The 14,700-nt window shown below is 43.4% G+C and overlaps 7 protein-coding genes across 7 annotated transcripts; 2 read left to right on the plus strand and 5 right to left on the minus strand.

Annotated features, from left to right (window-relative positions):
• Window positions 1-782: 782 nt before the first annotated feature.
• V865_000090 (uncharacterized protein) lies at window positions 783-1,436 on the minus strand (the record flags this gene model as incomplete). Its single annotated transcript, XM_066223922.1, has 1 exon — window positions 783-1,436. One exon carries the CDS (start codon window positions 1,434-1,436, stop codon window positions 783-785), a length of 654 nt encoding a protein of 217 aa, XP_066080019.1.
• Window positions 1,437-1,866: 430 nt separating this feature from the next.
• On the minus strand, window positions 1,867-3,381 carry V865_000091 (uncharacterized protein; the record flags this gene model as incomplete). The annotated part of the gene is made up of 5 exons (XM_066223923.1): window positions 1,867-1,902; window positions 1,956-2,132; window positions 2,193-2,895; window positions 2,996-3,093; window positions 3,160-3,381. The coding sequence occupies 5 exons, from the start codon at window positions 3,379-3,381 to the stop codon at window positions 1,867-1,869; spliced, it is 1,236 nt and encodes a 411-aa protein (XP_066080020.1).
• A 1,149-nt stretch (window positions 3,382-4,530) lies between these two features.
• V865_000092 (uncharacterized protein) lies at window positions 4,531-5,839 on the plus strand (the record flags this gene model as incomplete). Its single annotated transcript, XM_066223924.1, has 7 exons — window positions 4,531-4,629; window positions 4,764-4,854; window positions 4,937-5,033; window positions 5,134-5,249; window positions 5,340-5,419; window positions 5,523-5,618; window positions 5,720-5,839. The coding sequence occupies 7 exons, from the start codon at window positions 4,531-4,533 to the stop codon at window positions 5,837-5,839; spliced, it is 699 nt and encodes a 232-aa protein (XP_066080021.1).
• A 243-nt stretch (window positions 5,840-6,082) lies between these two features.
• V865_000093 (uncharacterized protein) lies at window positions 6,083-8,194 on the minus strand (the record flags this gene model as incomplete). Its single annotated transcript, XM_066223925.1, has 7 exons — window positions 6,083-6,583; window positions 6,647-6,929; window positions 6,990-7,349; window positions 7,415-7,553; window positions 7,623-7,726; window positions 7,783-7,866; window positions 7,929-8,194. 7 exons carry the CDS (start codon window positions 8,192-8,194, stop codon window positions 6,083-6,085), a joined length of 1,737 nt encoding a protein of 578 aa, XP_066080022.1.
• A 603-nt stretch (window positions 8,195-8,797) lies between these two features.
• Window positions 8,798-11,682, plus strand: V865_000094 (uncharacterized protein; the record flags this gene model as incomplete). Its single annotated transcript, XM_066223926.1, has 5 exons — window positions 8,798-8,880; window positions 8,934-9,403; window positions 9,456-10,900; window positions 11,015-11,323; window positions 11,398-11,682. The coding sequence occupies 5 exons, from the start codon at window positions 8,798-8,800 to the stop codon at window positions 11,680-11,682; spliced, it is 2,592 nt and encodes an 863-aa protein (XP_066080023.1).
• A 408-nt stretch (window positions 11,683-12,090) lies between these two features.
• Window positions 12,091-13,537, minus strand: V865_000095 (uncharacterized protein; the record flags this gene model as incomplete). Its single annotated transcript, XM_066223927.1, has 5 exons — window positions 12,091-12,369; window positions 12,452-12,829; window positions 12,903-12,979; window positions 13,086-13,382; window positions 13,462-13,537. The coding sequence occupies 5 exons, from the start codon at window positions 13,535-13,537 to the stop codon at window positions 12,091-12,093; spliced, it is 1,107 nt and encodes a 368-aa protein (XP_066080024.1).
• A 277-nt stretch (window positions 13,538-13,814) lies between these two features.
• V865_000096 (uncharacterized protein) lies at window positions 13,815-14,430 on the minus strand (the record flags this gene model as incomplete). The annotated part of the gene is made up of 2 exons (XM_066223928.1): window positions 13,815-13,997; window positions 14,191-14,430. 2 exons carry the CDS (start codon window positions 14,428-14,430, stop codon window positions 13,815-13,817), a joined length of 423 nt encoding a protein of 140 aa, XP_066080025.1.
• Between the last annotated feature and the right edge of the window lie 270 nt (window positions 14,431-14,700).

Here is a 14,700-nt window from a genome sequence, read left to right on the forward strand (position 1 = left end):
AAACCCACGTACTGTACCGCATTCGAGCTGAAATTAAGTCCTGTCTAATGCATATAGTAAGATCTAATCATGGTAGCCTTTTGCAGAAGAACAATCGACTGCTGCATTCAAAAACGTACAAAAGCTTACGCCCATTCTGTTCACTATTATACATGAAAGATCTGTTTGGTGTACCTAGCAAGCTGGCTATTCAGTCCTTACCTGGCGAAATTCTGACTGGCACATCTTCCTTCAACATTCAGCAATCGGTATCTGGACGCGGTATGAGAATGACAATGGCGATGACTCAGAATGAAGTACTATGCAAGTTCCGAAAGTCTGAAAATTCATGCATCTTGTATATATATACTTTGTCATTGATTACACACTGGTTTCAAAGAAAAGCTTCTGTCCATCGTAGGGTTAGGGGAAAGGTCCTTGGTCTGGTATATAAGGAGATATTGTAAACGATCGAAATAGCTGGCTGTTGAATGAACGTGATTCCTGTTTTATAATTTATCAGATGCCACTCTACTTAGGATGATAAGAGAGAGAGGCCTTGCGAAGGTGCTAGCAAGAATATCTTCAAGGCAATGATGTTGGATCCAACCCAATCAACGGAGTAAGTGCTGTTAGTAGCGAAAGGTAGTTTGAGGTCCTTCCATTTACCACTGGTCAGTTTACAAATCTTTTGAATAGGGGGCAACTTTCAAAACTTACATATATGAGTTTGCCATCCATCCAGCTATACACTCTCACATCTATGTCTCCTTCCACCAAGAACATGTCCTTGGGACCTACAGCTATTCTCCGCGAAACGTGTTCCACCTCATCCTCGTCATCTGTAAAGAATTCACCAAGGCTTGTTTCTGCTCCTTGGTATTCCAGCTGAACAGTCTATGTATGTGTGCTCTGACGCGCATATCATCTTCTGAACCTTTTATGACGATGACGAGGTTTTTAGAAATGTCCACTATGACGGAAGATACTTGACCTTCTAGAATGACCTTCTTCTTCGTCTTTTCAATTGTACTTGCTTTGCTTGCTGGTATTTTGATCAAGGTCAATATGGTGATATATCCGTTCTCATCGACTTCTGGATCTTCATAGCCCTCACATGGTACAGTAGCTATATATCCACCATATGCTGAGATTATCTCTTGACCCGCACCAAGGTCGTAGGTGCTTAGTGATTGTTTGAACTCTTCAAATGCTTTCTGTCGTCTGGTCAAGTTCGATAGTTGGTCTATAGCGATTGCCGGCTCTTTCAACTCCTGTAGCTGCTCAGGTCTTGTTGTATGATCTTGGTACAGAGCACGATGAAGCTTGAGCTGGATAGGTTGTGAAGTGGTGATGATCTGATTGAGCTTTTCGCAAGTTGACGAACAAGCTATAATCGATCGAAAATCGAGTCTGGTTAAAAAGGCCTCGAGTAGTTCCTCCGGTAGACTGAGCATGCTGACGATTCGGTCATCTCTCGATACGGTAAGAGCAAAGAAGGAAAAAAGAAATGATATAGTGTCGTCTCGTACAGTAAGACATGTCTAATATACTAAATTGACCTGAAAGGAGTGAACACGCTAGCTTCAGCGTGATCGCTCTCCCTACCTTTGCCTTCTCCGGTACAGCTTTCGGCTATATGTACACGATTGCCAAAATGTCTGATCATTGTACCTCATTGCATTCGCTCGACAATACTGTATGCTTAATTATCTTACCTACTATATACAATTAGTAATCTCTCGAGTACGGAATTGAACATATGAATATTCTCTGGTCCACTCCATCTTGCATCCCATCTCGATACATATTCACGACACGTTCCATTGCATCTGTCTCTTGATTCTCATCAGTCAGCGCCTGTATCCCCAAGGTCGAGGAATGGGATCACGCAGCAAAGTCGAGCATGTCAACCCAGCCATGCTATCACCATCTATATAAGCTTGCAGTCAACGCACTATGTCCACAACACTCACAGTACCTTGGATGTAGAGTCTCTCCCCAGTGAAGAAAACCTCTTCGATGTGAGAACCCGGTAAGTCTGAAGGCTCTTGTCTGGGCAAATCGAAAAAGCATTGAGACTGAATGTACGGTATTCCCTCCTCATCGGCGAGTGACATGCTCATTTCATAGTCAATTGATTCTGGTCGATTCTGTTTTACTCACCAACGTCAACATCAGCTGCTTTCGAGACAAAGATCATGATCACTCACTTGCGTTTCTACTGGGAGATCAGAACGCACATAATCGATCGACTTCAGACCACCAAGCTCGGATTCCGACGTTGACAAATTGTACTTGACTTTGAGACTGTTATAATCTCTGCAAGTGATTTGATATCGTCTCGGTCCCGTAAGATCTGCGTTGGTCCCTTCTTGAGCAATTACTTCGGCATCTTGTCTTCTGTCGTGCATGTTCTCACACAACACCAACTTTGATCCGTAATGACAGTCCGATATGTAACGAGGCCTGTTACTCGTGAACGCGCAGTGAGTTTGTTTCGTCCATTCGGTTGCTTCAATGATTATATGATCATTAATGTTGTATCTCTTTCCATCAGTGCTCTGAGCCGCATAGCTGGCATTTGATTGAAGCCACTTCCTGATCTTGAAGTAAGGGAGCGAGATAGATAGTGCTTTGTGTTCGCCCCAATATGCGGGGTTCCATGCAGTTCTGTCTACTGCCAGATGAAGCAGATCGCTCGTTCCGTTGCTACCATCTGAGGGCCAGTATGGACCGAGTCTCGGTCTTTGATCGTTTAATGTTGTGAACTCTTTCCTGATATATTTGGGGAGTTCATTGGCCAGCTTAGGGATACGTAATATGATGTTTGGAGGATGTTTACCATCAGCATCAGGAGTTGTGAGGTTTGATAAGTCGTAAACCATGAGCAGATCGAGGTCTGTTTTGGGATGTCTTTTTGGTTGATCAGCGTAATAGTCGTGTAGCGAGATGTACATATTTACATTGAAATCGGTCAGTCACCAGATTACAGAATGGGGAATATCTTACTCACAACCGCTCGACAAGGCGAGACGCCATCACCGACCAGAGATCAGGTCCGACGAAACCGACCCACTCAGCATCCCCTGTTCCACCAGGTACGATTATCTCCTACATTTGGTCAATCAGAACATGACGATCTGTACAGCACGGCAGGGTTGCCGAAATAAGACTCACATTTTGCCTAACTCCACTCCTCCAGTCATATACGAAAGTGCCCCGATTATCCCAAATAATTAACTTCCCGTGCTGTCCCAAATCCATGCCAACTTTAGATGCATATCGATGAAATTCTACCTTCAATTCGAAATGATGATGAGTAACCACGATCTCCTCCTCTGGGTCCTTAACTTTGATGTTGAACACATGTATTCGATCCGTGGGCCAATTGTCCTCCATCTTGATCACCACACCTTGCTCTATATCCGCTACTACTTGCCCTTGGTACGGATCGAAGTCAACCTGAATCGTTTTTGACCTCAACTTTACTTCAGCTCCATCATGTTCCTTAATGATAGTCCAGACAGTCACCAGATCATATACGGCTATTTGTTCGTGATCTTGATTATGACTTCGTCTGTATGTAGGTACTGTGATAAATGCATCGTCATGAATCGAGAGTATCACTTGATCCTTTGGAATTCGGAAGGAAGAGTACCGAGGAGTCAATCGAGTAAAGTTCTTTTCTCTACCCATCAATCGTTCTAACTCCTCTCGTGAGGATGAAAATTTTCTATTCTCGTAGCTTCCCTTGTGTCTCATGTATTCCGGTGGTGGAAATAGGTGCTGATACAAGGTGAGTTGTAGAATTGATGAGTTTCGGATAACCCCGTTCATCTTCCTGCATACTTGAGAGCAGGCGAGGATATCTTTGGCTGAAGGTGCTGGAATATCCAGATGAGAGTGTCATCATCTAGTCGATCCATCTTTACGTTCTTACTTGCGTTGTGGTGTAGTGAAAGCAAAAGGGAAGAGAATCAAAAACTCAGAATTGATTCATTCCTTGAAATTCAGCATTTCGTTCACCCTCTTTCCTTTTGGACCCTTCAGATCTGGAGGTCCGAGCGCTCCTACCACTACCAATCGAAGTATACAGATACACATGCTGCATACGTCATGGCGAAATGAATGCTCTCGATCCGTAAATTATATGTATGTAGAATTGTCAACGAGCTATTGAGACTACCGATCGCTAGTGAAGCTTGAGCTTCTCTCGGCAGAGATCACAAACACATGTGGGCCATTTCAAGTCGGTCTTGGTCGACAGACTTTTGAATCTTTCTTTACCATGTATGCCACTTTGATGTCCGTTCCTGTCCATCTCTCGTTCGAAGTTGTACGTTCGAAGCTGTATAGTGTTCGGATATCGTGACGTCACAAGGTATTGACAGTGGATAAAAAAGTTGGGAACCGATCGTTGACCTCACTTCAAGGACTGTCTTCCTGGTGCATCCATCTCTCTTCTCTGTTCTTAATCCCATTATCAGTTGCTGCACACATCTCTTGCACATCTAGCCCCAACAGAAGAATAGAGTATTTGCGTACACGATGTCAGTAGAGACAGCGTCCTCCTCTCGAGCTCAAACAGTCAGCGAGACATTATCTTCCGCTATCGAATTATTGGAGAATGATCAGAATCTCAAAAAGGTGAGTAGATTGAAGACTAACATCCTCATGTTTAGTACGCCTCATATAGAGCTATATATATATATATATATATGTACATGGGCGAACAATCATCACGAGCCCGTGAAGCTGATTCGTCCGATTGTGTTACATAGCAAATCCGAGAATCCATCGAACCGATTGACGATCTCTCAAGATCAGCTACTACCGAACTGAACAAACTGCACTCAGCACCTTTTTCACAACGTATGTATGCTACATCCCTACATTGATCTCTTCTTGATCCACTTCGAGTGATGGCGAGGGCTGATATCATGTGCTTTTATAGACGCTGAGATCTGTCAAAATGCCATAAACATCATATCCCGCACTCAACCTTTATGGGTGGACGTAGCTAAGCTGATACCAGAGAATGAATTTTATCGGTATGTCAAAATCACCTCCCTATAATCTCGATTTACCTAAGTCATCACGATAAGATCAGGAAGATCAGCCGAGTTGACTCTAATATATTTTCTTTGGTAGATACCAATTTGCCCTGGGCCCAACTATGCGTAATCTCACTACATCAATCGTACTAGCCAGATTCATACTACATGATGAATTGACTCCTTCACATACTATATCTACACTTCTTGGTAGTGAGTTACTTCAGATCTTTTATTCCCTTGTCGCTGGAAGCGCAAGAGAGATATTGGGAGAGGGATATGCTAATATTGAAAGTCAAACAGTACAAAATGACTCGACGAGCGTACTTCAATTATCGGCTGAAGATTACTTGCAAGGTGTTATAGGAGCTGTCAACGAACTTGCAAGTGTCTTTACTTACAGTGCAGGACAACTGGACAGCTGGTTTATCCCTGTTCTCCCGATGTGGACGCTTTAGCTGATTCAATCAAATGTATGGTAAATAGCCTAGATTATCGATCAACGCCGTAACTTCGCAGAACTTTGAATTGCCAATAAAGATATCGAGTTTCGTAAATGATATATTTGCTAGTTATTCACTTGTGAGTTATCCATATTTCTCACTTTTTCTCTTCTCCGACTATCTTTCTTGAATGCTAGAAGCGCACTCAGCAGCTCCTGTGATTTTGTTCTCTGGTCATAGCTCAACCTTCGAAATGACGCTCTGAGACGGAAATTCGATTCACTCAAATACGATTTGAAGAGATGTGAAGATGTGGTTTATGATTTGACTTTACGGGGGTTGACTAAACCCAGGGAATAGACGGGAAAAGTCACTAGGTAGATGGATTCATCGTTCAAATTACCTCGACACAGAAGAATCGGAAGGAACGACTGATCCACCCAGTAACAACGCTTGATAGAAGACAAATACACATAAAGCCGCAACGAGGGGGTATGTCTCTGTCTCAATGATATCTTCTTGACTATATAGTATGCACGATACCATCAGATCATCAGGTCTACCGAATGATGTAAAAAATGCATTATAAATCGATGTAACCCCTTAAGCATTACCCATCTCCTCTTCACTAATCTGTACAGTCTTCCTCTTCTTGTTCGATTCCTTCTCCTCTGCTTTCACTTTCCTCTGTTCTTCCTGAACTTTCAACCTCTCATTAGCCTCCTGAGCTTTCTTCTTCCTATCCTCTTTTGCCTTTTTCTGTCTCTGCACCAATAAATTACCTATATCCACTCCCTGGGATTTCAACCTACCCAACACTTTTGAATTCATCGTGGTCAATTCTTCTTTGGTATAGTTCCTCTTGGTTCCTCCGAACGTACGGGCAGTCATTGATGTTGGCGCGAGTGATATGCCGTCTGCCTCCTCTTCAATTGGTGGAGTTGGTGTATCTCCGCCTTCTATCCCTTCTTCTTCCAAGCCTGGCCATTTGGGTAAGATGTTGATCAGAGGGTAGAGGTTCAGGTTGGATAGTGTTTTGATATCTGTTTTAGGCAGTGAGGGGATCAACGATGAGGAGAAGGAATTATCAGAGATTTCAGATAGCTATACGAAAGAAGAGCATTGTCAATCGACGCGCAACCGTTGTGGCAAACAGAAATGACTTACCTCGCCGTTATCTCCTATCTGAATTGCCTTGAAGAAACCATTCAATAACTCTTTCTCCTCCTGATGCAGTTCATCACGTGGTATGGCCTCCTGTCTGCTTTCTATGCCTGGTCCAGGGTTCTTCTTCAACACTCCCCAAGCTGTATCTAACGATAGTAGAATTTTCCCATCGTGGTTGGGTAAGAATGTGAAATCTAGTATAGGGTATGGGAGAGACTGTGTCTGCACTATAGGTGAGGAAGAGAGGTCGGATAATATTATGAAGGAATGTATGGCGGATGCGCTGTTCGTCATATATAAGCTAGATTCCTTCCCGATAGGAAACACTCAATCGTTCACTAACCCTTCGGAAAAGAACACTACTATCGTCTTATCTTCCACGACAGTACTTTCGATCTTCTTGATGCATACACCTTGTCCCGAAGGCAAGATATATCCCTCAGGAGCAGAATAAAACGTCTCTTCCTCTCCTTCTACATCATGTTCCGAAATGGCGGTCTCATCCGTCTTTCTCATCCTGCCTTTCGATCTGTTCTTTCTCATGTAACTTCGGACTTTCCTGTGAGGTAAGATTGCGGGGTATATATCCACTTTAGAAAGAGATGATCCGGTTGTCCAGTCCCATATACGTAATGAGGGATCACCACCACCTGAGATCAAAATATTTGGGTGTGAGGAGGGAATATGGAGAGCGGAGACGAATCTACCGAATGGGACGTTATCAATGATTGCTGTTCGAGCTGTAGTCGGAATGGTTGGAAAACTCACGAGTCATGACCGAACAGAGCTCTTTCCATAACGTAAGATTTGGGATATCTAGATACTCTGATATGTTCATCTCTGTCGGCTGATATGATATGCTTTGGATCGGGTGTGGTCAAATGAGAGGTAAGGATTGATACGTGACCTGTTCATGCCAAATGACAAGCATGAGCTGATGATCCGCTGACCGCACGTGATGTACAAGCTAGCTTACCTAGTAAGTAATCACACTCTGGATTCTTAGTCGGATCGGATACCATAGCGTGCATAGGTGGTTTAGACGTTGATGGGTCGGATGGTACGGGATCTAGTGGGTATCTGAGATACATAGATGGTAAGCATTGTAGGATAGGTTGAACAAGAGGCCAGCTCACTGGTAAACATCTCCTACTTTGTCTGATACTATTATACCTCCCTCAGGTGACAACGTAACACACGAAGCTTTCTTGATGAGGCCTCTAAATACAGTAGGACGGCGTTAGCTATTTTCTTTCAATTGAAATGGAGGATTTGGGCCAACCTAGTGCTTCTCAGTCTGATCTCGTCCGCTGTCACATCCCATACTTTCAAGCTCTTATCATCTCCCACACTGACTATGATCTTCCCATCTACACTGACCGCTATATGTCGGATGAACCCATTCTGATGAGCCCTGTTATCGACTGAAGGGGATGAGATGGTCTTCGATGTTTGTAGGTTCTGGACAATGAGTGTTGCACCTGCGACGGCGACAATATTTGAGCTGGACGATGCTAGTACTAGAGGAGGGAAGTTGAGGTCTGCCATGGTGATCTGTAGGTTGTTGAATTGTATATGAGCAGCGTAGATTTTTGTTTTGGAGTCGGTTTATGAGATCTTGTAACTTTTGCTGTCAAAATATCTAACATTCGAGGTGATTTAAATGGTATGCGCATACAAAGAATTGGTCTGGGATAAAGTGCGATAAATGGATCCGGTATCTAGTCAGTTGGCGCGTCGTCGCGTCTTAAGGGGGGAATATGAGGGTGTCGTGTCGATTTACGCGTTCCCCTCTCGTTTTCCCTCATTTATTCATATTCTCATTTCCATTGATCACTGCTCATTTGTCACTGTACAATTCCTTCTAGTACTCTTCATTCTACCGACCAATAGATCTACCATGGTGAGCTGCATCGACGACTGCAGTTCGGTTGGCCAGCTGACACTTCCGAATAGTCTTCCCCACCTATCCCCCCTTCCTCCCAACCGAGAACCAAGCGTCAACGATCTCGTTCCAGATCACCCACTGCCGGTCCATCAGGTCCCCGTTCCTCTTCTCCTCCTCCATCATCACTTCCACCTTCCTCTCCGCCCGCACCTTTCTCTGACTTTGGTGATGAAGCGGATGTAGGAGACGATGCCGAGGTCGAGATGAGACAGATGGGAAGAGCTAGAGAAGGTGACGATGATGAGGATGAAGATGGAGAAGATCTTTTTAACGAGCGGATGATGGAGTGAGTCAAATCGCTACTCCAATATTACCCACTATGCTGATATAGCACTGTAGGGATTACGATGCCAACGATGCTCTTGATACATACTCTCAAGCAGATCTGGATGATCGATCTTCCGTCGCCGAGATGACTCGAGGTGAACGACTTGCCGCTGAAAGAGCGATGGACCGACGAGATCGAGGACTAGGAGGTAGAAGAGCAGGAAGAAGGGATCATATGCCTGCTTTCTTACAATCAGATGATGAAGATATGGATGGACTAGGTGAGGGTCCTCTGGCAGGTATCAACACCCGAAGAAGGAGAAGACAATATGACGAGAGGATGGATGAAGACGATGCTGGCGAAGAAGAGGAGATGTCGTTGGAACATCTGGGTGATGTCAAAGCTGCTTCTATTGCTGAATGGGTCTCAATCGACTCCGTGAGAAGAGCTGTGCAGAAGCATTTCAGAAGTTTCTTGATGACTTATGTCGATGAGAATGGTCAATCCGTATACGGACAACGAATCAAACATCTGGGTGAAAGTGAGTCAACCCATTGAATCCCGATAGATCAGTACTGATCATCTTGTTTCAGTCAACTCCGAATCCCTCGAAGTATCTTTCCTACATTTGGCTCAATCACGACCTATCTTAGCCTACTTCCTCGCCAACTCCCCTCAACCTATGTTAGCTCTATTCGACGAAGTAGCTCTGGAAGCTATCCTCTTATACTACCCCTCGTACGATAACATCCATTCCGAAATTCACGTTCGAATCACCGAATTGCCAACCTCACTCTCACTTCGAGATCTGCGGCAATCCAACTTGAACTGTCTTGTCAGAGTCAGCGGTGTAGTCACTAGACGAACTGGTGTTTTCCCCCAATTGAAATACGTCAAATTCGACTGCGGTAAATGTGGTGCGACTTTAGGTCCTTTCTTCCAAGATACCAACAAAGAATTGAAGATCTCTTTCTGTTCAGCTTGTGAAAGTAGAGGGCCATTCAGCGTCAACTCGGAACAAACTGTTTACAGAAACTACCAAAAGATGACTTTACAGGAATCTCCTGGAAGTGTACCCGCTGGTCGATTACCTCGACATAGGGAAGTTGTGCTTTTATGGGATTTGATCGATATGGCTAAACCTGGAGAAGAAATTGAAGTTACTGGTATCTACCGGAACAATTTCGATGCTTCGCTTAACACCAAGAATGGTTTCCCAGTATTCTCAACTGTACTAGAAGCAAATCACATCAACAAGAAAGAAGACTTGTTCGCTGCTGTTAGATTGACCGAGGAAGATGAGAAGATGATCAGGTCCATGGCTAAAGACGAGAGAATCGCCAAGCGAATTGTTAAATCTATTGCACCATCGATCTACGGTCACGATGATATCAAGACTGCTATTGCGTTATCTCTCTTTGGTGGTGTACCAAAAGATATCAATCGAAAACATCGAATTCGAGGTGATATAAACGTTTTGTTACTGGGTGATCCCGGTACAGCTAAATCCCAATTCCTGAAATACGTCGAGAAAACAGCAAGTCGAGCGGTATTCACTACTGGTCAAGGAGCTTCTGCGGTCGGTTTGACTGCGTCCGTAAGGAAAGATCCAATCACTAGAGAGTGGACTTTGGAAGGTGGAGCATTGGTATTAGCGGATAAAGGACATTGTCTGATTGACGAGTTCGACAAGATGAACGATGCGGATCGAACTTCCATCCACGAAGCTATGGAACAACAATCTATCTCGATCTCCAAAGCTGGTATTGTAACTTCCCTCCAAGCTCGATGTGCGATCATAGCAGCTGCGAACCCCATCAGAGGAAGATACAACCCTACTATCCCCTTCCAACAGAATGTGGAACTTACCGAACCGATCTTATCCCGTTTCGATGTTTTGTGTGTGGTGAAAGATGCGGTGGACCCAGTGCAGGACGAAATGCTCGCTCAGTTCGTGGTCGGATCGCATCTCAGATCTCACCCACAGTTCAATGAGGCGAGAGATGAGGTTAACGTGACTACTTCGGTTGATGCTGATGTGAGTGTGATCGAAAAGTTTCTGTCTTCTTATGATTCTTCCTTCGATTCGTATACTGTACGAGCTTCGTATTCATTCTGATTGAGGCTTGAGCTGACTCTTCGTATTGCACAGATAATACCTCAAGATGTACTCCGAAAATACATCATGTACTCTAAGGAACACATTCGACCCAAACTTCATCAACTTGACCAAGATAAACTTGCTCGACTTTACGCAGATCTCAGAAGAGAATCTCTTGCTACTGGTTCTTTCCCTATCACAGTCAGACATCTAGAATCGATGATTCGAATGTCAGAGGCCTCAGCGAAGATGCACTTGAGAGAGTATGTCAGAAGTGATGATATCGATTTGGCGATTCAAGTAGCAGTGGGAAGCTTCGTGAATGCCCAGAAGATGAGTATCAAGAAGACTCTTGAAAGGGTGAGTTTGGTGTTGCTTGAACTTCATAGGAGAATATATGTTGATTGTATGGTATTGGTTATTGTGTGAAATAGGGATTCCGAAAATACGTGCATCAAGCTACAGACCACGAAGAACTGTTGTCTTTCTTACTTGGACAAATCGTCAAGGAATTATCACAACAATATAGATTACAGCGTGGTACCGATCTTGAAAAAGTACAAATCAAAACGAATCAACTGGAAAAGCGTGCGAAAGAATTAGAAATTTATGATGTGGGACCTTTCTTGAAATCTCAGTTGTTCAGGACGAATGGGTATAAGTTGATTGATTCGGAGGGACAGGGCAAGGTCATTGAGAAGGTTTTTACCAGAGGTTAGGTCGAGTAGGTCTGACGATTATTCGCAAGCGATCATGTACTTTTGCTCAAAAATGTCTGCTTAGTCTGAGTGGTTCTCGATTGTTTATTTTGTCTTATTGATCTTTTCGTATTTGGTTATATAGGTTCTAATTGTACATGTATATGATCTTACGAACAGCATGCTGGATCCTTGCGGGTGACAGGCAGAGTATCAGGTGGGCCGACAGCTAGTTGGTGAAAAAGAATTAACAAGACGACTGTATGGCAATCAAAGTGTGACAGATTAATTCATGGAATGATGATTAACAAGATTACATTCCCATATGATATTCAATAACGAATGAGAAATCATTAAAATCGGAGAAAGCAAGTTACAGAGAGCTGCATTATCATATAATTAACCATATATTGGATTGCAAAGTTAGGTCTAATCATGATATTTCCCCTTGAACCCTTCTACAATCACCTCATCTTCCCTTTCCCTATAGTTCTGTCTCTTCTTCTGTTGCCAAGTCTGCTTGAGCTTGACGAACTCTCCCATCGTAGGTACTTTATGACCACCTTTCTCGAATTCATTCTGAGTGAAACCTTCTCTTTCCAACAAGGGGGATTTGATAGTTTTCAATGGGAGGTCGTTGGAGGGTCGAGCAAAGTAGAGTAAACCTAGTCGGTCGTATTGATTTTGATCAGGGGGAGGGACAGATACCTACAGTAGCACATCTCAAATTAGCACCGGTATGTAATACGTTAATATAGGGGTTTGAATTTGATGTAAGAGTTATACTTACTCTATGAACGGTACTCTTTATATAGCCTCCAGTCAAGAAACTCAACGCATCGCAGGTATTAACAGTCAAAGAACCATCAAGTGGTTTAGCCCATTTCCAATCATTGGTTTTATGATCTTTGATCTGTAAAGCAGCAACAGGTTGTCGGAATAATAAAGTCAATGTACCCAGATCGGTATGACCCAATGAATATAATCCATCACCTTCCTCTGTGAGTTTCTTGAGTTGATCACCTGAGAAATGCCTGTACATCATATATCGAAGATGATCTTCTGAAGGGTTCTCGTACTTGTGGAGGTTGATGAAGAAATCTTCTGGCAATTCGAGGGCGATGGCGATCAGGGCGTGAAGAGGATCAAGAACATTGGTGTGAAGTGACTAAAATATTCAAACCAGCTGGTAAGCACTAAGACGTTTTGTAGTGCAGAGTGGAAGAAGGGTGTTCGCTTACCCTAGCGAACTCTTCGATTTCACCGATGTTCTCTTTGATTACATCTGGATGATCTCTATCGTGGTATCCGTCGAATTCTGTATACGTAAATGATAGTCAACATCCAAGCTTTTACGCATCTTCCTCTGAATACCAGTGCCTCTCAAAGTGCATAATGTACGACAGATGGATGATCACACTCACTAGGAATATTATAAACCTCCGTCTGATCCCTTACACCCCCAGCCAACGCAGCTCTTCCAGCAGGTCTATACCCATTATACTCCCCATTCTCCAAATCAGGAATATACTTGGATTTCTCGTCTAACGGTAAATCGTAAAATTTCGAGCCAAGGTAAAATTGTCGATCGACTTTCTCCTGGGGGATACCAAAGTTGGTAACGTAGAAGAATCCTTTAGTACGAATTGCTTCGATCAATATTTGAGCAAGTTCAGCTTTTCCCTCGGGGTTGGAAAATTTAGATAAGTCGATTGTAGGTACTACATTGTTCACAGCCATATGGCGTAAAATCTACTTTAGCTTCTTGATAGGCCCGAGAGAAGGTAGATGGATACTTACGGTCTGCCCAATCCAAGTTCTCTTTAGTCTCCGGTACGTAATCGTACTTGAAGATTTGTGGGACAGCTATTGGCATTATGGTTACAGAGTCGAAATTGGCTTTACTTTACAGTGAATGGTGAAAGAGAGGAAACAAATATACCGGTATTTTGACTGCTGGTTCTCTAGAATGCAGGTATATGTATATATACATTCGCATAGCTTGACCTTTAGTCTATCTGTGTAACGCAGAATGACGAGCACGAGCAAAAGCATAAATAAGTCGTGATTGATTGTTGACCAATTCTTTTCGGTTTAATCCGATCTTCACTCGTTCTGCTTACTCGTACTTCCAGCTGTGCCCATAGCCTTTCTCACAACACACCTTTCTCATGCTTATTTCTGGGCAATCTTCCGCCGTCAAACAGCATAATAGGTCTGTATTGTTCAGTCATACTTCGAGAACGACTTATCACCTTTGATGATTGATTTATGTCATCATTATCATCATCATCACCATCGGCATCATCATCATTATCATCGAAAATCGTATATCTCTTTAGCGTGTTATCTCAATTGCTACAAGATTAGCTATGAAGATCATGATCTCCTACCTGATGCGGGTCTCCGCTCAAACAGATAATAGGTGGTTCAGTGAAACGGTTGATCGTCCTACAGAGCGAGCACAATATTCAATTGACATCAATTCTTATGTACCCATCTTAAACAGAGGATGGCGATCGGACTCACCTTTTTGCTGATATCTTCCTCCTTTGAGGCGACTACTTGGGGCATGAACATACTCATTCCACCACCCAGAGCTGATCCCAAATCTCCTTTAAACCTAAGAATACGTTGATTCAAGTCGTGGCAGTATATCTTTATTTCGTCCGTATATCTCATTCGCTTCCACGCAAATGCTTTGGAACCTGCTATCGACCGATCATCCCCACCCCAACCCTCATCCCTGTTCGATTCTTCAAGGTGCATGTAGGAGAAAGGGTACCATTTCTTTAGCGGGATCGTTTGCGATTTTGCCCGTCTTGACTTAGAGCAACGAAGAGATCCAAGTAGGCGATTGATATCGATATATATCAAGAGGCAATATGATTTCCCGGGGTATGGATAATCGTCGTGCTGGCTCACTGATAGGAACAACTGCATAATCCCACTTTTATAATGACCCCCGCGCCAATAGCCGCTCAAATGAGGGGCTTGTTTCGGGTAGATTTCTTGAAGCTGTGTTTGGATGTTAGGGGG

The sequence above is a fragment of the Kwoniella europaea genome, chromosome 1 (genome assembly GCF_036810445.1).
Source record: "Kwoniella europaea PYCC6329 chromosome 1, complete sequence".
NCBI lineage: Eukaryota > Fungi > Basidiomycota > Tremellomycetes > Tremellales > Cryptococcaceae > Kwoniella > Kwoniella europaea.